This window comes from Notechis scutatus, chromosome 2 (genome assembly GCF_049901735.1).
Source record: "Notechis scutatus isolate UNSWTSFEM ecotype Mainland chromosome 2, rNotScu1.2, whole genome shotgun sequence".
Taxonomy (NCBI): domain Eukaryota; kingdom Metazoa; phylum Chordata; class Lepidosauria; order Squamata; family Elapidae; genus Notechis; species Notechis scutatus.
In genome coordinates this window covers 183478420-183502124 of record NC_142010.1, presented here as the reverse complement: position 1 = coordinate 183502124, position 23705 = coordinate 183478420, and the positions used below count along the sequence as shown (strand labels likewise).

The 23705-nt window shown below is 40.5% G+C and overlaps 1 protein-coding gene across 1 annotated transcript; it reads right to left on the bottom strand.

Moving 5' to 3' along the window:
- Positions 1 to 1317: 1317 nt before the first annotated feature.
- On the bottom strand, positions 1318 to 22917 carry LOC113415037 (SUN domain-containing protein 3-like). The gene is made up of 12 exons (XM_087953940.1): positions 22776 to 22917; positions 22163 to 22252; positions 20887 to 20971; positions 17206 to 17276; positions 14625 to 14680; positions 12704 to 12744; positions 10676 to 10832; positions 7777 to 7861; positions 5713 to 5822; positions 4076 to 4243; positions 2802 to 2891; positions 1318 to 1979 (listed from the first exon to the last, which is right to left on the bottom strand). The coding sequence occupies exons 1-12, from the start codon at positions 22915 to 22917 to the stop codon at positions 1821 to 1823; spliced, it is 1254 nt and encodes a 417-aa protein (XP_087810066.1). The 3' UTR covers positions 1318 to 1820.
- Positions 22918 to 23705: the final 788 nt, after the last annotated feature.

Below are 23705 nucleotides of genomic sequence, written 5' to 3'. Positions count from 1 at the left end.
CATGACATCTGATAAGGGTGAAAGGGTGGTAGAAAAGAAAGTTTGACAATATTTGATGCAGGCTCCATGGAATGGTATGATCTATCCAAGAACAAAAAAGTTTTTTTTTTCAACTTTTGGTTTTAGAACTAATCCATTCACTCAATAGCAATAGCACTTAGACTTATATACTGCTTCACAGTGCTTTTACAGCCCTGTCTAAGCGATTTACATAATCAGCATGTTGCCCCCAGCAAGCCTCCTCATTTTACCTATCTCAGAAGGATGGAAAGCTGAGTCAACCTTGAGCCTGGTGAGATTTGATCTGTCAAATTGCAGTCAGCAGAAGTACCCTGCAGTATAGCATTCTAACCGATGTGCCACCATGGCTCAAGGAATATGTACTCCTGTATATTTGAGCTCTGCAAGATCTCATTCTATCTAGGGAGTTATTAAGCATGGGAAGGTATTAAAATTCATGTGCAGCTGGAGTAAATAGGAATGAACTGGACAGTTTAAGTCTTGCTTTAGGACTATTGGCTACACCTTTATCCTATTACAGTATGGAACCAGCTATCTGGGGCAATGCTCGCCACATGCTAACTGTTTCTGCTTTATTTTCCCTAAAGGGAAAAAAAAGTGCAATTAAGGTGAAAGCAGACAAATTATTCCAGTTCTGGTAAGCTAACTTTCTTTTGGTAGACTTCAATAGCAACTTGTCAGAGAAACTGTGGCCACTTCAAAAAGAATTCTCCAAACTACTGAAAAATTATACGACAACACCTGATGCCATTAGAAAACTACAAATTGAAGTCTCCTCAGTGTATCAAATTGTTACTCAGAACCCTATGACTTTAGATTTTTTATTGGCAGATCAAGGTGGAGTTTGTGCACTCATTAATGCTAGTTGTACTACCTATCAACAGAGCCGGGTTGTTTGTAGATGTACAAGCTATTTTAACTCAGTATGCTGTTTTTCACACTGTAGGTATATGTTGATGCCCCTCTTCCTCTCGGTTTGCTTCACTGAGGTCTATTCATGCCAGGGCACGAGCCTAGAGCCAGACTTGACTGTCACATTGCTATATGACAAGGAATGTCCCACTGAGAAAACAATGATCTGTCTAGGTAGGATGAAATGACATCTCTTCTTCTGTGATGAGATCATTCCATTTATCCACCAAGAACATAGAGAAACAGTGAACTACTGAGGGAAGAAATCACCTTCTTTTCTCCTTCACAGGCAGACCATAAGAAGCATAGCTAGGCCACATGGTTAGTTCACTGGAACTTTACTTGCAAATGGTACACATAGGACTTTGTTGCTAGTTATATCTATTTGGGAGACACCACTGATCAGCTAAACATCTGTCATGAAAGAAGTATTCTTCTTTCTATCAAGCCCATCAGAAAGAGAAGTATTCTAGAATTAAGCTCTGGCTGATAACTCTCAGAATATATTTCAAGATCATATTCAAACAGAGGTTTTCTTGTTCCCTCTCTGTCTTTTTCTCACATAGTGCATTTGCCTCTATGCTATAATCTGGACTGAAATATTTATTGGGAGATCACCTCCAGTCATCTCATCTTTTTGAGAGATTGGACAGAATCAAAAGTATACATGCAACTCAAATTAGTTTAACAACTGCATGCCTTTGTGTTAATCTAACTGAATTTTCAGCTGAAATCAAACTGAAATCTGTTAGTGACAGTTAGTCAAATAACTCAACATCATTAGTATGCCCTCGTGTTTTCTTTCCCATTCTCTCCTGGGAAAACTAGAGCAAGTTCTAGGTGCTCTTTACACTTGCTCGTATAAATGTTCATATTCCCGTTTTCCTTTATTTATCTTGGGAGATTTCGTCCACTTTCTTGCTCAAAAGGTTTATATTGGCCATCTTTCCATGCACCCTGACTCGATAAATGCAGGTGTACTCTGGATTTCCCCAGTTGCTCTGCACTTTGATTTTTACATACTGGAATGCCTTCTCTTGTTCATTCTGAAATGTAGATGAGGGAAGAGAACAAACATAATAAACAACAATAGAGATGAAGTCACCATCTTGAATGGCTCTATCACTTTAATAGAAGAGTGCAAAACCTGTATATCTGCAAACCTGTTTCCCAAATAGCTGATATAACTGCTTTGGGATTGTTACAAAAGGATTTTTTTAAAAACTATGTCCCATTAGCTCCCATCAGTACAGGCAGTCCTCAACTTATGGCCACAATTGAGCCCAAACTTTATGTTGCTGAGTGAAAAATTTCTTAAGTGAGTTTTGCCCCATTTTACATTTTTTTTGCCACAGTTATTAAGTGAATCACTACAGTTGTTAAATTAGTAACACGGATGTTAAATGAATCTGGTTTCCCCATTGACTTTGCAAAAGTTGATCACATCACCCCAGGATACTGCAACTATCATAAATGTACAGAGTCAGTTGTCAAGCGTGCAAAAGTAAATCACGTGGCCATGGGGATGCTGCAATGATCATAAGTGTGAAAAATGGTCATGTCACTTTTTCAGTGCCATTGTAACTTTGAATGGTCATTAAGCAAACTGTTGTATGTTGAGGACTAGCTAGCTAGCTACATCTTATCTAAACTACATTCCTTAGGAGGAGCTCTGATTTTCCAGCTCTAGCCTAATCCATTCCTTAAAACGCTGAATTAAAAGTTGTCTGATTTTTAGGAGATGTGGCAGAACATGGAGAGGTTCTTTCAAAACCGTTCAATCCGACATAGCCTCTTCAGTTTTATTCTATCCTACTGCACTCATTTTTGGTTCTACCTCTACCCCACTTCTCTCATTTCTAGTTTACCTTCAGTTGGAATGTCTGAATTAATTCTTTCTCAGTATCATACATGAACGTTCCCAGCAGGATCTCCTCTTTTGTTTCATCATTTAGCCCCTAAAATTAAAGGGAGGGAATCAGAGTAGAAGATTCAAAAGAAGAGTTTAAATGCTGCAGTGGCCCTGAAGGACAACCTAGAAACAGTTCTTGGTCAACGATGTCAGGTCAGTGCAGAGATAAAAGAAAGGAAGCCTTGAGTCTCGACAGGCAGACACTCTTAATGGTGAGGGGAATTATTTTATACGAAATGGGCAGAGAGCTATGGAGAGTGGTGTGATAAGTACACTCTTCACCCTGACTATTGCTAGGGGCATTTGAGACACTGTTTTTAACATGATGTTGAGATACCTGCGTTAGGGCTTGTATCAGAGAGCCATGCTGCTGATTTCCAGCAATTCTGGTGTACTGATCTAGAAATTAATATTCTCAGAAAAAGCTGGAAGTAGCAGGAAAAAGTCTTGTCCATTTCATCCTCCTCCCAGATATTGTATTCCAAATCACTATCCTGTTACAGAGATTGTAGTGAAGGAAGAAAGTTTCCCTGATAGTCACCTTATGGAAGAATCCCAGGGAGTGGGTAATCAGGGGTGTCCAACCTTGGCAACTTTAAGACTTGTGGACTTCAACTCCCAGAATTCCTCAGCCAGCTTTGCTGGCTGAGGAATTCTGGGAGTTGAAGTCCACAAGTCTTAAAGTTGCCAAGGTTGGACACCCTGATTTAAATGAACTCATATGGGAAGCAGCAAAGAAAGTGCTAGTCATTTTCTGAGTTAAAGACACCAGAGAAGGCGAGGCCATACCATTGGATAAGCAAAATTAATAACTACTTAGGGCAGAAGCTGGTAGAGTTAGGCAGGCACTATTGCTTGTCTTAGAATCCTACAGTTGAAATGTCCATTTGGCCCATTATTCCAAAGATTTGTATCCTACTTTGATTTGTTATAATTTAAGGCATGTACATAATGCTTCCCCCTCCCATTCTTTCCCAAGAACCTTGAGAGATGAATTGGCCCGAGAGAGAACGACTGGCTCAAAGTCACTTCGCTGGCTTTTGTGCAAAAGGGAGGATTAGAACTCAGAGCCCTGATTTCTAATCCTTCACCGTAACCCTTATACCAGAATGGCTCCTTATCATATATCAGATCAATATCAAGGGCTCAGTAGCCTTAGTGCTTTCTAAATCAAAGTTCTTTTAATGCACCTTAGCGAAAAGATATAAGTTAAAGCAATGTTGTACTCACATAAATCGAGAAATCTTTTAAGGCGCTTGTGATTCCTTCCGAAAAAGCTATTGCTTTAGAGATGTGTTGAACTGTAATGGCTGTGAGTTGGACTTTTTCAGGCAGTTTAATTACTGCTTGGCCATCAGATCCTGAGAATGCCCAGCAGTTTCCAGGGTTAACATCCGGCTACAAACAGGAGGCAATTAACATAAATAAAATGTTCAACAGACACAGTCTAAATTCAGGTCCTGCAGATTGATTTTATGTGTGAGTACAACAACCACTGGAGTTTCTCCAAAAGTATGGTGAACTTTAATTGTGAATGTGTGACAAAATTGCTTCTGACCTTTTACCTGTGTTCTCTCTGGCTTATTAAGAGGTCAGATACATCAGCAAAGTAAACTATTACTCGGCAAATAGTGTACTGTAATTAAACCAGAATAATATCCCAACAAGTGTAAATTTTCCAATCAATTGCAATCCAGAAAATGTCATTCTTCCCCCATTTCTCCCTTTTGAATGAGGCATTCTTTCTTTCTCATGATTGGTCTGTCTATCTCTGCCTTTTAATCTCACTGAGGAGATTAGTGAAGAGAACGGGCAAGAAAAGCCCCGGATCTCCCAACACTTTTATTTGCATCCCCCTAGAAATAAAGAGCATGAGGAAAAGGTTTATATAAAGTAAGGAAAGTAGAAGGTGAAAAGAACAGAGAAAGGGGATGGATGGGATTAAGCCCATTACAGGAATATTCCTGGAAGATTGACAAATTGTTACTAAAGATGGCGTGCACCCAAGCATTTATCACCAGCAGTCAATGCTTTAACCAGCATCTAACTAAATATACAAGGAACCATTTTCTTCCATTCTGAATCCCAAATAATGAAGAATTCTATAGAAACCAGAGGGAATTCTCCTTTTGTTTCCCAATGTCCAGAAAGCATAAATAAGGAGTCTACATTATAGCAATTGGATTTATATACTGCTTCAGAGCGCTTTACAGCACTCTCTGAGCTGTTCAGCATATTGCCCCCAACAATCTGGGTCCTCATTTTATCGACTTCAGAAGGATGGAAAGCTGAATCAACCTTAAACTGGTCGGGATTGAACTTCTGGCAGTGAGCAGAGTTAGCCTGCAATACTGCATTCTAGCCACTCTGTCACCACAGCTGTTGCCATCATTTAAAATATTTTTAAAGACAGCAACACAACATTTCACAAACTTCACAAACTATCCCTCACCCTGCTCTAAACCAACCAAAATCACTTATTGTAATTTGTGAACTCAGCCTTAGTATAATGCAAGGAAATGCAACAGTTATATTTTCCAGTCAGAACAAAATAAGCCCTAAGGAACTGCAGAAAAAGTTTGCAGAGCCATACACAAATATGTGCATAATGAATATAACAAGCGGCACTGAGCTTTCCTTAAAATTAAATGAAGTCAGATTTTTATCAACATTTCATTTGGGAATACAAGATCTCTAAGAAATCCAAGGGCTATATAGGCTAGATTGAAAAATTAAAGAAAACACCCAGAAGAAAATAATGACATGTAATTATGAGATAGAAACTGGACTGAGAGGACAATCATTTTTTTCTAGTTGAGACATTGTACTATTCCATTGAATTAATAGCAATGATAGAAATACTGCACCTCTAAAATAGTTTCAGGGGGGTTGGCTGAGGAGATAAATGGAAACCAACAGTATTCCTGGTGCAAAAAATTGTAACTCTTAGATGTCCTGTCTTTATCGATCGTGGCTCCTAGACAGACAGACAGATGATTATGTACCCTCAAGTCATGTTCCATTCCTAGTGAGCACATAGATGCATTTTCTCATAAAGCTAGGTGACAGATTTTTTAAAAAGTCTAGAATTAGTACAGAGTAAAATACAAAGAGATTTCTTATCAGAAATTACATTCATTCATTCCCAATATCAGTTCCCACATAGATAGTCCAGGGGTGGGATTCTACCAGTTTGCACCTATTCACTAGAACCGGTTGTTAACATTCTAAGCAGTTCGGAGAACCGGTTGTTAGAAGAAATTACAGGCCTAATCCTGTAAGGAAGGCAGGAAACATTCTGGTGTTGCTTACAGAAACTGCCTCTCCATTAACCCCAGGAATGGGATTCTACCAGTTTGCACCTATTCACTAGAACCGGTTGTTAACATTCTAAGCAGTTCGAGAACCGGTTGTTAGAAGAAATTACAGGCCTAATCCTGTAAGGAAGGCGGAAACATTCTGGTGTTGCTTACAGAAACTGCTCTCCATTAACCCCAGGATGGGATTCTACAGTTGCACCTATTCTCTAGAACCGCTTGTTAACATTTTAAACAGTTCGGAGAACCGGTTTTTAGAAGAAATTACTGGCCTAATCCTGTAAGGAAGGCAGGAAACATTCTGGTGTTGCTTACAGAAACTGCCTCTCCATTAACCCCAGGGGTGGGATTCTACAGGTTCGCACCTATTCTCTAGAACCGCTTGTTAACATTTTAAACAGTTCGGAGAACCAGTTGTTAGAAGAAATTACTGGCCTAATCCTGTAAGGAAGGCAGGAGGGAAACATTCTGGTGTTGCTTACAGAACCTGCCTCTCCGTTAACCCTTATTACATTCTTGGCAGGACTAGACTTCCTGTCTCAGGAACATCTCTGGAGTTTTTTCTCCTCCTTTGCTGGTACTTTGCTTGTGTGGAGTGACCATTCAAAGTTACAATGGCACTGAAAAAAGTGACTTATGACCATTTTTCACACTTACGACTGTTGCAGCTTCCCCACAGTCATGAGAGGCCAGGCGAGGAGATGCGTGCCTCGATGTGAGTGATATTGAGTTGGCCACATCCAGCCAATAACATGACCAGCAAGCCATGCCCACCACCTAAGCCACACCCACAGAACTGGTTGTTAAAAAATTTGAATCCGACCCCTGAGATAGTCTCCATGTAGATAGATGATAGGCTTGTATAAATGCTAGAATAAGTACAGAATAAAATATAAAGAAACTTTTCATCAAACATTACATTGTTTTATATAATTATCCAATAGCAACTCATCTTTTGTAGAGTTTAGTGTGGAGAGAGAGATAAACAATTTCAAGTCACTTTATTTTTTTTTCCAAGCTTCAGTTCAGTTCTTTTCCATTCTCATACCAGTTTGTTCAACGTATCTATTTGCACACATTTCCTTCAATATATATGTTTCTTTATTAAACATATTCATATGGCTGCCCAACTCTTACAGTTATTCCAGACAGCTTACGACATTAAAAAGATTACAGTGTGAAAAACCCCATTAGCCCTCCCTCCCCAGTGACAGTTACCACAAACTCACATCAGCTGCTTGGTTAGCGCCATATCAACCAGGGGTCCTCAGGCCTGCTGACAAAACCAAGCCTTGCCAAAAAGTAACAAGGTGGAGGCCAATCTTATTTCTGAGGGAATAGAAAGATGTAACTGATGAAAGGATGTCCCTGTAGGGATTTAAAGGTAACATACAGCACTTTGAGTTGCACCCAGAAGCAGATTGATAAGTTCCCTCATAAGAGGTGATACATGCACAAATCTTGTCTTGTGCAAAACTATGTGGGCCACTGAATTTTGAATGCAAAGGAATCTTCCGACTCCTAGGCAACCCAGTAGAGATTATAGTAGTAAATGGGAGAATAACCCAACAGTTTAGACTGGGGTAACTGGCGACCATCTTGTCAGGGTGTTACCTATTGACTTTTGAGCCCAGTCAGCCATCTGTATGTCATCTTCAAAAATCTTCTTAAAAGCCAAACTGAGTATATTGAGCATTTCCTGTGAAGGAGAAGAAAAATGCATCAGGGGAATGGTTTATACACCATAAATTATAAATAGCACAAAGACTTGGTTCCAACTGCTAGCAACAGACACAAGAATATGGAAAATGAAGCATCATGTCAAAAAAGCCAAAATTTGCCAATTCAGGAAATGGTTTGTTCCTCACGTTTGCTGGATAAAGATAGAAATGTGCCCAAATGAATAGCTCATAAAGGAATGTTAACTGGTATCTAATGTTACCAGTTGATCTAACCTAATATTTGTTTATATCAAAATTTAGCTAATAAAGAGTGGCTGCTGATGCTGTGTACCACAATTCTATTAGATAGTATTCAGATGTCTTCATATATGATTTAAGTATGTGGAAAGATGATGGTTATGAAACACTCACTGTAGCCAGCCCTAGGGCACAATTGAGAGCTCTACTTCAAATAACCATCTTGATTTCTCTAGGAAATGATGATTTCTTCAAATCTTTCAGACCACTGAAAGACAGCATTTCATTTTGAGAGCTCTAGTCAAAGGCACTTCGAGGCCAATGTCAAAAGACAAAACTTTATGTCAGTGCAGAAATCTCCATGCAATGCCTACATTTTTGGGGGTGTGAAGGTTGGGACTTCTGCAGATAAGAAAAATGGACAGAAAGGAGAGGTGATTTAATAATTCATAGGACAATCAATCAATCGAGCCAGACTAGTTCATGTAGCAGGCTGAAGATCTACAAATTCCCTTTGAACTTTTGGTAAATGGTAATCCTATAATTTTAGTTTTTATTTATTTATTATTAAATTTCTATACCACCCAACTCTCCAAAACACTAATTGTCTTCATCATAAAGACTTAAAACATACTAGAACACCCTTTATTATAAGTGTTGAGGTATTCCCCATTAGGAGAATGAGTGCACTCAGGAAACGTAGTGAGAGTGGTGTTGAATAACACACAACCAGCATACAGATACACTGAATAGTAAAATGTAGATTTTACTTCCAGTAAATGGGTAAACAAAGTCCAACAAACAGTCCAAATCATACACAGTTAAAGCAGATAGTATTCAATACAATCAGTCCAGGGATAATCCAAAAACAAAGTCCAGTATCATAAACAAAGTTCAGAAACCTGGTTTGCTCTCTTCTTGCATTTCCTTGTTGCCTTTTGCCTGAATGTCATTCTGCTTGGATTGCTGTGAGTCTTGCAAACTATTAGCAAACTCCATTTACTGAACTTTGTTTATGATACTGGACTTTCGTTTTTGGATTGACTGTATTGAATACTACCTGCTTTAACCATGCATGATTTGGACTGTTTGTTGGACATCGTTTACCCGTTTACTGGAAGTAAAACCTACATTTTACTATTCAGTGTATCTGTATGCTGATCGTGTGTTATTCAACATCAGTCTCACTACGTTTCCCTGAGTGCACTCATTCTCCTAACGGGGAATACCTCAACAATAAGTATCACTATCATGAGCAGTGGGAAACCTGTCTAGGGGTTGTCCTACTTTTGCCTCATGTTACTGCACACCTGGCACATCCTTAGCCAAGCAGACAAGATAACTCCCATCATACAGAACACATTATGTCCTCACTAAAGATATTTAAACACATAAAAGAGCTAAACTGTACACCATGCAAAGCTATTTAGTCCTTTCATAGAATAACAGAGATGGAAGGGAACTTGGAGGTCCCGTAGTCCAACCTCCTGCTCAAGAGCAGGAAACCCCATACCATTTCAGAGAAATGGCTGTCCAGTCTCTTCTTAAAAGCTTCCAGCGACAGGGTTGCAAAACCTCTGAAGGCAAGCCATTCCACTGGTTCATTGATCTCACCGTTAGGAAATTTCTCCTTGGTTTTAGGTTGCTTCTTCTCTTGATTAGTTTCCATCCATTATTTCTTGTCTTGCCCTGTGATGCTTTGGAGAATTTGACCTTCTCTTTGGGGCAGCCCCTCAAATACTGGAACAGTGCTATCTTGTCATCCCTAGTCCCTCTTTTCATTAGACCACATATACCCAATCCTTGTAACCATTCCCTGTATGTTTTAGCCTCCAGTACAGTGGTGGGCTGCAAATTTTTTAACAACTGGTTCTCTGGCTGGGTAGGCGTGGCCGGTTGGTCATGTGACTGGGTGGGTGATGTCACTTATCACAACCAACTCCACCTCCTGGCCACTCGCCTCAAAGGAAGAGGTAAGATTCAGCCAGTTGGAGCTAATCCCACCAATGGCTGGCCCCACCCCGCCCATTTGTTGGCCTGTTTTTGGTCTGTTTTCAGGCTGTTTTTTGGGCCTGGAAAATGGCCCCAAAACAGCCTGAAAACAGCCTGAAAAACAGACCAAAAAAACAGGAGGGACAGGGCCAGCCAATGGTGGGATTTGCAGGTTCACCAAAGTGAACCTAATCTTAATTACCAGCCCGCCAGAACCAGTGTCAACCAGCAGCAGCCCACCTCTGCTCCAGTCCCCTAATCATCCTTGCTGCTCTTCTTTCTCAAAATCTTGTTTATATTGTGGTGACCAAAACTGGATGCCATCTAGGATACTAGTGCCCAGTATGAAATTATAACACACACACACCCTTTGCAGCAGGAAAGAGACCCTCATTGGGGTTCAATGTTTTCCCTACTGTATTTTTAAGCATATTTGGTAGTCTTGAGGCTGGGCATGAGAACAAGTCTAATAGACTTAGTTTTGTGAAAGAAAAAAAAGAAAAAAAATGACGTTCTATGGGAGCAATAGATGTGAAAAGAAAAACGATAATCTGGAAAGATAGGAAACCAGAGAATTTCTGAGATTAGCCTCAGCTTCCTACTTTCTTCTCTCCTGGAAAGTCACTTTCCTCAATGATTTGCTTTGTGGACTGTAGGATGCCTTTCTTGATGCTGCCGATCTCAGAATGCATCTGATCCATCTCTTTTTTAAGGCCCTGAATTTCCTGGAATTGTTCTTCAAGCAAATGTTGTGATTTCCTGGGAATAAAGGGGGAAAAAATGGGTGTCAGGATTATATACGGGCTGCAAAACTCTGAAAAACTGCTAGATGGCAGCAAAAGGATACAAATCATTCTACTGTTGCTGCCATCTTGTGTTGCCCGGATCTTCGCCGTAGACCAGAGGTCTCATTCTCGCGGCCCGCGGGCCAATTGCGGCCCGCAGGACAATATCCTGTGGCCCCCACCGTGATATGAAAGTATAATATTAGTGTATAATATAAATATAAAGTATAATATAAAGTATAATATTATGCGGCCCAGCCTCACCCAGACTCTGCCTCCAGCGGCCCCCAGGTAAATTGTGTTTGAGACCTCTGCCGTAGACTAATGTTAATACAGGGAGCCTTTGCCTTACAACAGTTCACTTAGTGATGGTTTGAAGTTATAATGGCACTGAAAAAAGTAACTTATGACCATTTTTCACACTTACGACCGTTGCGGCCTCTCCGTGGTCACGGGATCAAAATTCAGACATTTGGCAACTGATTGATCACCTTTTTGCAACCTTTTGACAAGCAAAGTCAATAAGGAAGCCAGATTCATTTAATAACCGTGCTACTAACTTAACAAGGGCAGAGTTTCACTTAACAAGTGTAGCAAGATAGTCTTAAAATGGGGCAAAATTCACTTAACAAATGTCTCGCTTAGCAACAAAAATTTTGGGCTCAATTGTGGTCGTAAGTTGGGGACTGCCTGTCATCATAACTGTTTGCCAGACCATTCCTGGGCCTGCAATGCAGCAGCCTATTATTGTGGGTACATAAGCCTGAAAATTAAGGCATTTCCCCTGAATCTGAAGGATGCTAGATTCAGGAAATGATATATTATGCATGCCTGACCCCAATACCCTAAAAATACATAGTCAGGAATGAATCTTATTGAATTCAGTGGAACTTACTTCCACAAAAAGGTCCATAGAATTGCAACTTAAATATTTTATCCTGCAGTGCAAAAGAATGTTGCACTGTGGTCGCTAACCAAAGTTATTCTCTGGATAAGTCTTCCAGTCAGAGGTAGTATTCAGCAGGCTCTGACCAGTTTTGAAAAACTGGTAGTGGAAATTTTGAGTAGTTCGGAGAACTGGCAAATACCCCCTCTGACTGGCCCCACCCCTATCTATTCTCTGCTTCCCATTGAGTCCCAGCTGATCGACTGGGTCTTCTTTTGTTGCCCTGCACAGGAGAACGGAGCTGGAAAGCAGGTTAGTGGGGTGGGGAGGGAATGGGATTTAGCAGTAACCTTTCCCTGCCACACCCACCAAGCCATGCCCACCGAACCAGTAGTAAAAATATTTGAATCCCACCACTGCTTCCAATGTGTTTTCAATCTTAAGACTGTCTCCAAAGGGACTGGTGTAGGCCAAGGATGGGATTGGACAACCTATCGTTTTAATCCTAATGTACATGAGGTCATGAGGGTGGAGGCCTAAACTCCTAAACCAGGGCATGGCTGGTTGGGAATTCTGGGAGTTGAAGTCCACAGGTCTGAAGGTTGCCAAGGTAGGGCAGTCCTGTCTTAGGTGGTTCATGTGAGTCTAGCCTGGCTGGGTTGATGCTGCATTTCAATAAGCCACATTCCCTGAGGTTTGTACAGCTCTCATGCTATACAAGCCTTTAAACCATCACTTTTCTTCCATATCTTAGGTTTGAAGGGGAGAAACCTCTTTGGGGTGTTTTAGTTTATTGAATGAGGATCTCTAGACTTTTTTTTTAAAGCTTATGCACATTCTTGTTTTTACTATTGTATTTTGTAAACTGCCTAGAGTTGGGATAGGCTGAAGCAGCTTACAAATTTAATTAATGAGTCTTTTTTTAAAAGATATTTTGGAGGGATGTAGAATAGCCTTACCAGAGTTCATTTAGCTCAGTTTCGTACACTTTTGTAAGTTCCTGTTGGAAGAATAAACAAACAGATAAGATTCAACTTTAATATAAACAGTCAAACATGTGGACCCTAACCATAATTAACTGTAGTTAATCTATGACCATCTTAGAAAAAAATACTTCTTGACTTAAGTTCAATTCCATACCTACCCAATCAGAATTATGTGGCAAATTACAATCTTATCATACTGATTACAGATAAGTCTTCATTTAGTGATTGCCTCAGACAGTGACAATTTACAATTACAAAGATGATGAAAAAGTAACTTTGAGACTGATACCCACATTTATTTTTGCAACGTCATTTGGTCACATGTCCGCATTGCCTTGTGCTTATCCCATTCCCCTCATAGAGCCAAGAGATTTTTATGTTTGCTTGTTTGTATCCCACTTTCTATTATTATTATTATTACTATTACTATTAGTATTATTATAAACAAAATAATCTATTGTGGTAAGCCAAGGGGGTTTCTACCGGTTCTGTCCACCTCTGTAGAACTGGTAGCTCTGAAGAGCAGCAGACATAGAACCGGTTCTATGTCTGCTGATGTTTTTGCCCACCTGCCCACCCAGGCTCTTACCTGATCTTTATTTCCTAATTTTTCAACTTCAGCTACCAAACAAACCACAGCTGCAGTTAAAAAAGCAGGAAAACAGGGCTGTTTCAAAGGCTGCGTCTCTGCACACAGCATGCTGATGATGATTTACAGGCGCGCGGCTCACAGCGTGCAGGGAAGCTCGTAAATCCCGAACCGGTAGTTAACCCTGTCGTATCCTACCCCTGTGGTAAGCATATCCAACCTTCTTCCTCTTATTTTTCCTACAACAACATGAAGTGAATTAGGCTGAGAGAGAGTGTGACTGGCTCAAGTTCACCCAGCTTGCTTTCATGGTTAAGGCAGGACTAGAACTCACAGTCTCCTGGTTTCTAAGCCAGCACTTTAATCACTATACCAAATTCAACCAAGCTATCACTTCCTGAGCTGCTTATTTGTGTAGCAGTGCTTCCTCCAAAATTGCTGAGAACAACTTAATAGGCTCAGGTGTGTAATCTTAATTAGTTGATTACAGCCTGCTGGCAGCTGCTGTCTGGAATTGACAAAATCCTAACCACTTTCACCCTGAAGGCATTTGCCTCCTAAGAAGCTAGCAGCTACACTCCTTTCAATATGTATTCCCCCATTGTGTGCCTGCTCACTCTTGTAAATGCAAACATTAACTTCCTTCTAATTATCCCAGTGCCAGGGTGAGCATTTCAAGTGGTGTGGAATAGGGGAAAAGGGCATTTTCCCCAGGTTCTTCATAAACTGGGTTTCCAACACCTTCCATATTGTTTGGGCTCAAGCAACTGTTTGGGATTGTATCTTTCTGATGCTGTAAAGCAAGGGAAAGCTGAAGTAAAATAATAAGCAGAATTGTGGTCATGTGATTTTTCACTTAGTGACAGCTTTGCTGAACAACCCACTTGTAGTTTGTCAATTGCAGTCACTAAACAAGGACTATCTGTTATTGGATACAAAAATAGAGGAGCTACTTGAGCCATTCTTTTATTTAAAAAAACAAAGGAAATCCAGGTTTTAACTGTCACTCCCATGATAGTGGACTATACACAAATTCATTTTCTGTTTTCCAGATACAACATTTTTGGCAGCCTCAAAACCCAAGAAAGCAAATATGAACAGCGCCTCCATTATGTTGACCTCTGCTTATCCAGCAAGTGCTTTTTTCCATTGAGAATCGCTAGTGAGGAAAAGCTCTTTGTGTGTGGCAGCCATTTTGTCTTGAGGCCCATGGCATACTTCCCAAATTCTCCATGAGTTGCCCAATCTGGCCCCAAACCGTTTTGATGACTTCCCTTTCTGTCCATTATGTGGAATGGTATTTACCTTTGAGGATAGGCCATCTGATAATTGGAGGTATTGACAAACGCAGTAAACGACACCTGTAAGAAATAAGCAAAAATGGGAAGTTTCTACAATTAACTCTATAAATGTCTTTTAACTTGAAGCTTCATGTCCAAGAAATGGCTAAAGGCGCACAGAACTCAACCTGGTTATTTCACACAGAGGGAATTGCTCAAGTGCCGATTCATAGACTTGCTTTTTCACACTGCAAGTCCAATTTGAAATTGCATGACTCTCACCTACAGCCTCTTAACTGGGACTTATTACAGAACAACTCTCAGCCTCAGTATCCAGTTTAGTGAATATAAAATTTCCTTTTATTGAATGTGGGCCAGTCACCGGATCCAGAGGTTGACTCCCAAGCTTTTGGACTCCGGTGGGAGCCCATATTCAGGAAGCTTCTCTCTACTGGAATCTCCTTTGAGTGATGTTTAATGTCTATTAACTATGCATGTGTCCATGCAGTTTTCTTAGTACTGGTAATCCTCGACTTACAACAGTTCATTTAGTGAACATTCAAAGTTACAATGGCACCGAAAAAACGACTTATGCCTGTTTTTCACACATGCTATTAACTTAACTGCAACGATTCGCTTAACAACCGTGGCAAGAAAGTTCCTAAAATGGGGCAAAACTCATTTAACAAAAGTCTCACTTAGCAACATAAATTTTGGGCTCAGTTGTGGTGATAAGTTGAGGGGTACCTGTTTTTTTTTGGGTCTCTGACAGGACTGCAGCCATGCGACATACTAGAACAGTATTAGGAAAGAAGTCTCTAACATGTTATCCCAGGGGTCTCCAACCTTGGCAATTTTAAGACTTGTGGACTTCAACTCCTAGAATTCCTTAGCCAAGCAAAGCTAAGACTGGAGACTCCTGTGTCCTCCTCCTCTTTCCTCAAAACTCTTCAAGAAGTAAATTAATCCTATTTCCGCTGAGATTTGGTAACTACCGTGTTTCTCATATAATAAGGCCGAGTCTTTTTTTTTTTTTGAGCCCCCCAAAAATGGCTAGGCCGTCTTTTCGGGGATGACTTAATTCCCCCCCCCTTGCATCTTCGGGCGGGCGGGCAGCGATGGCTTGGATGTTGACCTCGGCATTGGCGGGGCACTTCATATCGGGGTCAACGCAGGCAGCACCATATCCGGGTGTGCCACAAAAGTGCTTCCTAACGGCAAGCCCCCCCCCACCATTCCCCCCCATTTCGCATGTTTTAATATAGGCCTTAATTTGGGGGGAGGGGCTTAATTTCATTTCATGCCTATAAAACATGCTGGGACTTCCTACTGGGGGAGGCCGTATTGTTGGAGAAACAGGGTATATTGAAGACTTTCATTTTGAAAGAATAGAAAAGCTTGGAAGACTAGTTTTATAAACACTGTGTAATATAGAAGTGTATATAAGAAAGATATCACCACACCAAGCCATCTTCTCCCACTACCTGAAAGAGCATTTAAAAACTAACTTCTTCCTACCAATACTTGCCATTCAAACTCCCAACTACTTCTACTTCAACCACCTACCCAAATTTTCCCTGACAGGATCTCTTTCAGTACTGGGAGAAAAATCTGTATCTGCTAAGGAAAGGGTGAAAGTCGTAGGATGTATAATAACATGCCCTTGATGCAGGTTGGATCCTTCTGCTGTACACTGTCGTGCATATTTGTCCTGCAAGAATCTGCGGGTGTGCCATGACTTTGTCGGATCCCGGTTCAGAGAGGGAGGTTGGAGTTCTTGGAGCTGGGACCGCCCAATAGGGAGGACACAGTCCTCTCCAAAGGAGTGGAGAGTTGAGGGTCGGAGGACGAGGCAGTCCCAGGGCTGTCTGGCAGTGTAGGGGGTGGCGGCCAACTGGACGGGGAGCCCCCTGCAGGAGCAGAGCAGCTGCAGAGGGCCAACAGAGATGATCACAATGAGGAACAACCCTTTCCCTCGCCAATCCGCGGATGAGCAGAGCCGGACAGAGAAGGACACAGAGGAGGTCAGCGAGGTTGCTTGGGTGGAAGCAGCTTTGCCCTTCCTCACAAGGAAAGCTGGGGAAGGGTGATTTAACCAGACACTTAGGAAGATGTGCTTGTTGGGGACACCTTGTTCACTTTGAAGTGTTTCTTCCCGGCTTCGCTGGATCCTGTTCCTTGAACATTGGACTTGGACTCAGCTCTCAGACCTCGGACTCTTGGACTGTGTTTTGGTTGCTGGAACACTGGACTTGTTGGTATTGTTACCTGCCTCTCGCCTTGTGGGCTGGCTGGAACTTCGTCTGTGAACCCAGACTGATGGAAAACTGGGGGCTGGGGTGGAGCTTCACTGGCACCATTGGTGGGTTGTTTGTCACAGTGATAATGAGCAGTAAACAGACCCTCCTTAACCTCTGCATTGTGCACCTGACTTGCGTTATAAAGCATGAACTTTTCTGGATAAAAGTGACTGTTATCTCTGGCACATTGGGACTTCTGACCGTCAGATCCTCGACATGAGCTCACCTTTTATGTTAGACCCATGAGAACCTGCCGCTCTTCGGATGTTTTTCAAATCTCAAGTAGAACAATGAGTACTTACTTACCATAAATGATTGAGGCAGCTATGAGGAGCAACGTCAAGCATCTCACACAGTTTGCCATGGGGTTTTGATTCCTGAGGAGGAAGGTAGGATCATTAAGTGAAAGTCAATGGACGGAACAATTCTTAGGACTTGCTAAGGATAAGAATAGGAATCTTGATAATAGCGAAAGTCACTCAAGGACATTGCTGGTTTCTTCCCAAACCAGAGAGGTTTATTAACAAGTCATTCTAAGGGTTGCTGCTACTTCATGTCTTTTTCTCTCTCCTCTCTTCCTTGCTTGATATCTGCCATAAAACAATGCATGGTGTGATGTCATCAACAGGGTGTTTCCTTAACCCCCAGTGCCAATGGTATCACATCATACCTTATGGCCATACTAGCTGTTGCATGAGAGAGGGAACAAACACCTAGAAGTTGCATTTACTGAGTTCAACCAGATCAGTATTGCTTAAAATGTTAGCAGCATTCTTAGATTTCAAACAGGGGCCTTTCCCAGACTGGATAAGCAGAGATGGAATTGGAAATTGCTTGCCTTCGTGTAAAACAGGTCATTTTCTCCTAAGCATCCAATTCTAGGCAATGCTCAAGTTGTTCCATTGCTTGAGACACAGAAAAGTAGAAGAGAGAGGAAAGGAAAGAAGAGAGTTGTTGGAAACCAGGAGGGTCAGCAGAAAGACTACTTGTGAGTAAGCAGTACAGGAAGACATAGCACAAGCCTTGTCTCTCTTCCTGCAAGTAAGGGAGGAAGTAAGCTGGTTCTTAAGAAGGCAAGAGGCTATTGGAATAAATTAGCATAAGATTATCATGTAGAATGAATGAAATGATATGATATATGATATGGTCAGTCCTATAATGTAGACAAGACTAGAAACCAAAGCCATATAAATTCAGATGTTTTATTGCAAATCTATACTAACAGAATCTTGTAAGTTGACATGCTTCCTCCCTCCTTCACTTTATCTTCATATGACCTGGGGAGGGACCTGAGATATTTTCACACATTATTTTCTTGACCTGGGCTCAAACTTGTTCTAACTATTGCCTTCATAAGGATCTATTTTCTGCCCTTCAAGGACATTCCCTCTGCCCTCCACATATCTTGGCTGTTTGAGAGCAATCCAAAAGTATCCAGAAAGAGGCAGCCATCTTGACAGGTGGAGGGCAAAGGATGGGATATATGTATCATCTTGCAGACCACCTGATTTTTGTACTATCATGTGATACTGGGGAATATCAAAGGCCAATACATGCATCATGATATGTATTTTGTCCTTTGCATATCATCATGATCTGTGATGGATGCATATGCATTTTGAATTATTAGGCCATTATTCAATCTACATGCATTTTTAAATCAGTTATCTATATATATAAAAGCGAAATACCACTCACACATCATCACAAAATCACCAGAACCGTAAAGCCTACAAACTTGAAATTGTATGTTCCTCTTGGCTTCTAGGTGCTCACTAAGAAAGGATTTTTCAAAATGACCATCAGAGCATTAGTATTTTGTATATTATTATTAACACGCTCTGATGCTAAGGAGTTCTACTCCCCCTCCCCACTTGAAAAGAAATCTCTTCCAAATGCAAAACACAAGCAGAGGAGTTTCAGCTTCAGTTTTAGTTTCACAGCACCAAGTAGCTTTAGTACAGAACAATTGAGCTAAGCCACGCCCAGGCTCATTGCTGTCTCCTCCTTGCTCACACAGCAAAACTCTTTCAGTTTCCAAACAGCCTTCAACTCTCTCACACACACACACAGATAGGATGCTAGCCAGATGAATATCGATGGATGCTGGTAGGCAAAGGCAGAATTCCCCCCTCCTTCTTTTCCTCCCCAAAAACTAAGCCAGACCACATAGTTTCGTAGCGAAGCACGGGTATCGAGCTAATCTTGATATATGGGGCATATATTTTATGCAGGGTGTCCGTTCTAGTTATCCATAGCACTTTAGACTGCAAATGCCCTGTGCATTCCTGTGTTTAGAATTAAAATGACTTCTCTGAGACACTACAATCCTTACTCCACCTCAAAACCTTCTATTACAAACACATTAAACTGACTTTCTAGGGTCAATAGTGCCTTCCCCTTTCTAGACATAAAAGCTATAGCACATGGGAACATCAATACTGTTTCTTGAAATATGTAGTGATACCACCACACAGTGAGTCAATTATTGTGAATTAAGCCTCCTGGCCCCTTAGGCCTCATTATACAACTTGGGTAGTGGCATGATGCGAGCAGTTAACCCCAGTCTTATTTCTCCCTCTTTACTGTTGATTTTGGTTTGCATCTACTGTGAGCCAAAAGGCTTGATAGGGTGTTTAGGCTTGATAGCTACCAGAAGTATTACCATTCATTGTCCCGGTATGGTAAATGAAATCCAGGGGATTGCAATAAAGTTGGTGTAAACTAGGCAAAAGTTGAAATGTTAAGCTAAATCACAGGATGTAGAAGAGTTTGTTCTTCTAAATATCCTTACTCTGGGAATATACTTTAACCAGCTCCTAAGAAGATCAGGGAGAGGGAGGGGAAATAAACCAGGATCGTGATTAAGAATGCGCTCAGAAGCATGTTAAGGTCACACATTTGAGACATGGAAAAGCAGAAGGGAGAGGAAAAGAAAAAGAAGAGTGGTTGGAAACCAGCAAGAGGAATACTGTGAATAACCAGTAGAGGAAGACATAACACAATCCTTATCTTTCTTCCTGCAAGTCATGGAGGAGAGAGGCAGCTTGAATCCATGCAAAGGATTCACAAAGTCAGTGGATATCTCAGCTGGATCTACGACTATTTGATGCGGCCCACTCGCCATAGCCAACTCACCATGGCCAACTCGCCACAGGGCAAGAGCTACACTAATATCAAAGAAATGATGGAATAGAATCATTGAAGAAAGGATGGGAAAGGAGGGACAGGATGAAATGTAAATGACAAAAATTTAAAACATTTTTAAATTTATTTTAAATAATAAATTTGAATTGTTAAATTGTCCCGTGGCAAGTTGTCTTGCGGGTAGTTGGCCATGGTGAGTTGGCTGCGGTATATTGGCCGTGGCGAGTTTGGTTGCAGTGATGAGTTTGGCTATGGCGGGTTGTCCCATTCCCAGCTCAGCCAGGGTGGGTAGAACAAGCTTGGCAACTTTCACCACCAAAGAAATTGCCAAGTAAGTTGGCTGGAGAAGATATGAGGTTTGGGGAATCTGAAAGAAGTAGACTTGAATGGAGAGGGAGGGACTTAGTACCAGAGAGACAACAAGCAAGGAAGTGCAAATGGGACCATGCAGAATTTGTTACTTTTAGAGTCAAGGAAGGGAGAAAATAAGGATAATTAATTTGTGCATAAAATGCACCATTAAAATACAATAAGATAGTGGAATGTTTCATAAAATTATAATAAATTATTTTAATATATAACATGAATTTACAAATAAATAAAATATTTTTTAAAATATTTAAAATACGTAAAGTTCACTAAGACAATTAAAATAAGAAAGGTATTAGAGAAAGCACATCTTTAAAGTCTTGCCTGTCAAAAGACATCCAATATATGACATTTCCAACTTCTAACCCACCCAAGTGAGATCTTCTGTAATGGGGAAGACTGTCAGATGCAAAGTCTTGATCGTGATTTCTTTTCAAAGGAGTTTTTGAACATTTTTGCACTGCTACTTACCTTGCACAGTAGCAGGATTGTAAAAGTTTTCGAAGAAAGCAGATAATAGAATATATGATAAGGCTGGGAAGGCAGCATATGGTTTCTGTGAAACAGAACAATTCACAAAACATTTAAGGAGTTATTTCTGAAAGTTTATAAAGTAACTGGGAATATACTTGTTTGGTCATCTGATCTGCTGAAGACTGTTAAGTATAAAGGTAAAATAAATAAATAAAACTGGTAAATTCACAATTCAAACTCTTAGCAAATACACCAGTTTCCGGTATGCACCATGTATGTTGTTGCCATGTATGATTCATCATGTCACAACATGAGATATCGGATCAAACTCTATTTTAATGTGGTGGGATCTAGTCAACATTAAAACCCCAAATAAAATGTTAGGTTGCACTGAGATCTAGATCTGCATCCCATTCTATCAAATAAGGCTCTCCAAATTACTGATATGCAGAATTATACAATGAAGTGGCTTAATCTGAAACACAGTAGATTATATGAATACAGCCAATCACTACTACTGACCTTAGGTTCAATCCAGAGGAGATTAGGCCTTCTTAAAGCTTACTAAAATCAGAAGAACCTTTAGAGTTAAATGTTCATTTCAGTTAGACTTTTTAAGGTTAACTTTTTCTGGACTGTATAAAAAAGGGGGGCTTTAATTTTAAATGCATCATCATGTCCACCAAAACTGTTGCTGGAATGTAATCCTATTCTTTAAAAAACATGTCACCTTAGCAATATATTTTAAGACTTTCACACTAGGTCAGAAAATAATTATGTCCAGTAGGCAACCTTAAAAAAGTTTTCTGACACTCACTGTCCCTTTCTACATGTAGGAAGAAGTACAGTAGATGAGAAAGATGGATAAGGGTATTCTCAAGTCTGTCATTCCTGCATTTAGAGCTTACTATAGGTTTGGATGAACATGTAAGTTTCTGTGCTACAGATCTGGTATTCCAGAAAAGCATGAACACCACCAGGTGAAACATCTTGTTTCCATCGTTGTGTCAAAAAAAGCACCTTTGGGACAATCATTGTGTCAAGTAGATAAGAAAAAACTCCAGAAGAGTTTATATTTGTCAATCTACTTAAATATCACTCAAAGATAAAACAATATGTGACGATCATGATATTCTAAAGTTGGAAGGTGTCTTGGAGGATTAATTTCCATCCTTGGTTGAAAGCTGTCTAGCTCCTGCTTCAATAACTTTAGCTATCAAATGCACCATATTTTCAGGAAAGCTGTACGAAAGTGGAACTGCTAGATACATACTCAGCGTACTCCTTTGAGATGAAGCTGTGGAATCAGATGATAACTGGCTACAGCAATTCTCACTGGCAATGACTTCTCTGGCAAAACCTCCTGCCGAAGAAAACCCTTTTCATTATTCAATCATTACTATCATTCTAAATCTGTGATGGCAAACCTATGGCACACGTGTCAGAGATGGCATACACAAGGGGGCAGGGGGCATGCGCGGGGGGGGTGCATTGCATTTTGGGGATGCACGCGCACTTTGGGCACTTGGTGCCAAAAAGGTTAGCCATCACTGTCCTACATCAATGATTTCTGTATATAGATTGGATTGACAGCAGCTGCTCTGACTTCCATCTGCATCAATATATATTTCTACAATCTGTACAGTAGCTTCTTTTCTTTCCTATTCTTATTTCTTGGCCCTCTTGAATAGATTAATTGCTAGAGAGAACGGGGGGAACTGCAAAATTATGTGTTGTTAGGCCAATACTGAAGATCTTTAGTGGATTTGTATACACTGCACAGATCTAAACTAGCAAAAAGATGCAAGATGCAATCCTTTTTTTTTAAATCTGTGGCTTCTAATGATTAGTGGGTCCTCCAAAGCCTAAATGTTTCTTAGACTTACGCCCATTTTCTTCTCCCTGATCGTAAATTGAAGACACCTGGTTAGATGTAGATGTCCTGGGACAACCTCCTGAAGAATTAAGCAGGTACCAGCTGAAAGAAGAAGAGTTACAAATGATCTCCAGCGCTCTAAAAATGTACATGTTATGCTGGGGCACCATTTGTAATTACCGTGAAAAATACTAACCCTTTAGCATTGAGCAATAGCACTTAAGACTTATATACCACTTCATAGTGCTTTACAGCCCTCTCTAAGCAGTCTGCACAGTCAGCCTATTGCCCCCAACCACCTGGGTCCTCATTTTACCTATCTCGGAAGGATGGAAGGCTGAGTCAACCTTGAGCCGGTCAGGATCAAACTTCTGACAGTCAACGGTGAGTTAGCCTTGCAATACTGTATTCTAACCACTGTGTCACCACAGCTCCTGAATAAAGCTTTATTCATGTTTTGTAGCTGTAATGTGGAGGCTGCCTGAAATACATTATCCTAAGAATGATGTTCCTTAGTGTCCTCAGTCTTATCCATTGTGGCAACAAGGCATATTAAAATACTATTTGCTATTCCTAAATATTGGTTCTAGACTATAGTTTCCCAAACATGGTGTACCTATCTTGGGAAAGTGCAGACAGGATCCAGAGGAGGTGTGAAAAACCTTTTAACCCCATTGTTACAATAAATCCATCTTTCCCAAAGTTTCATTGTATTGTTTTTATTGTTCATTTGTGTTCATATGAGTACAGTATTAAGGGAGATGTGTACATTTAGATTATATAGCAGAACCTCTGGTCATGAACGCTTCTGACCACAACTAAATCGAGTTCCAACCCAAAAATTCACAAAAATTTTTCACAGCCAATTTCCTCTTCTGTGCCATTTTTTTTTTTTTTTTTTTGCAAGCACCAACTTTCCAAAATTAGATTTGGGTCACGA

Bases quoted from the DNA above. Each gene is read 5' to 3' on its own strand.
- LOC113415037 (XM_087953940.1), bottom strand. From the start codon at position 22,917: ATGTACATTTTTAGAGCGCTGGAGATCATTTGTAACTCTTCTTCTTTC. The intron at 10,833-12,703 runs GTAAGGCTATTC...CTTTATTCCCAG, and splicing joins ACTGAGCTAAATGAACTCTG to GAAATCACAACATTTGCTTG. The intron at 4,244-5,712 runs GTGCAGTATTTC...TCCTGTTTGTAG, and splicing joins CCCCTGAAACTATTTTAGAG to CCGGATGTTAACCCTGGAAA.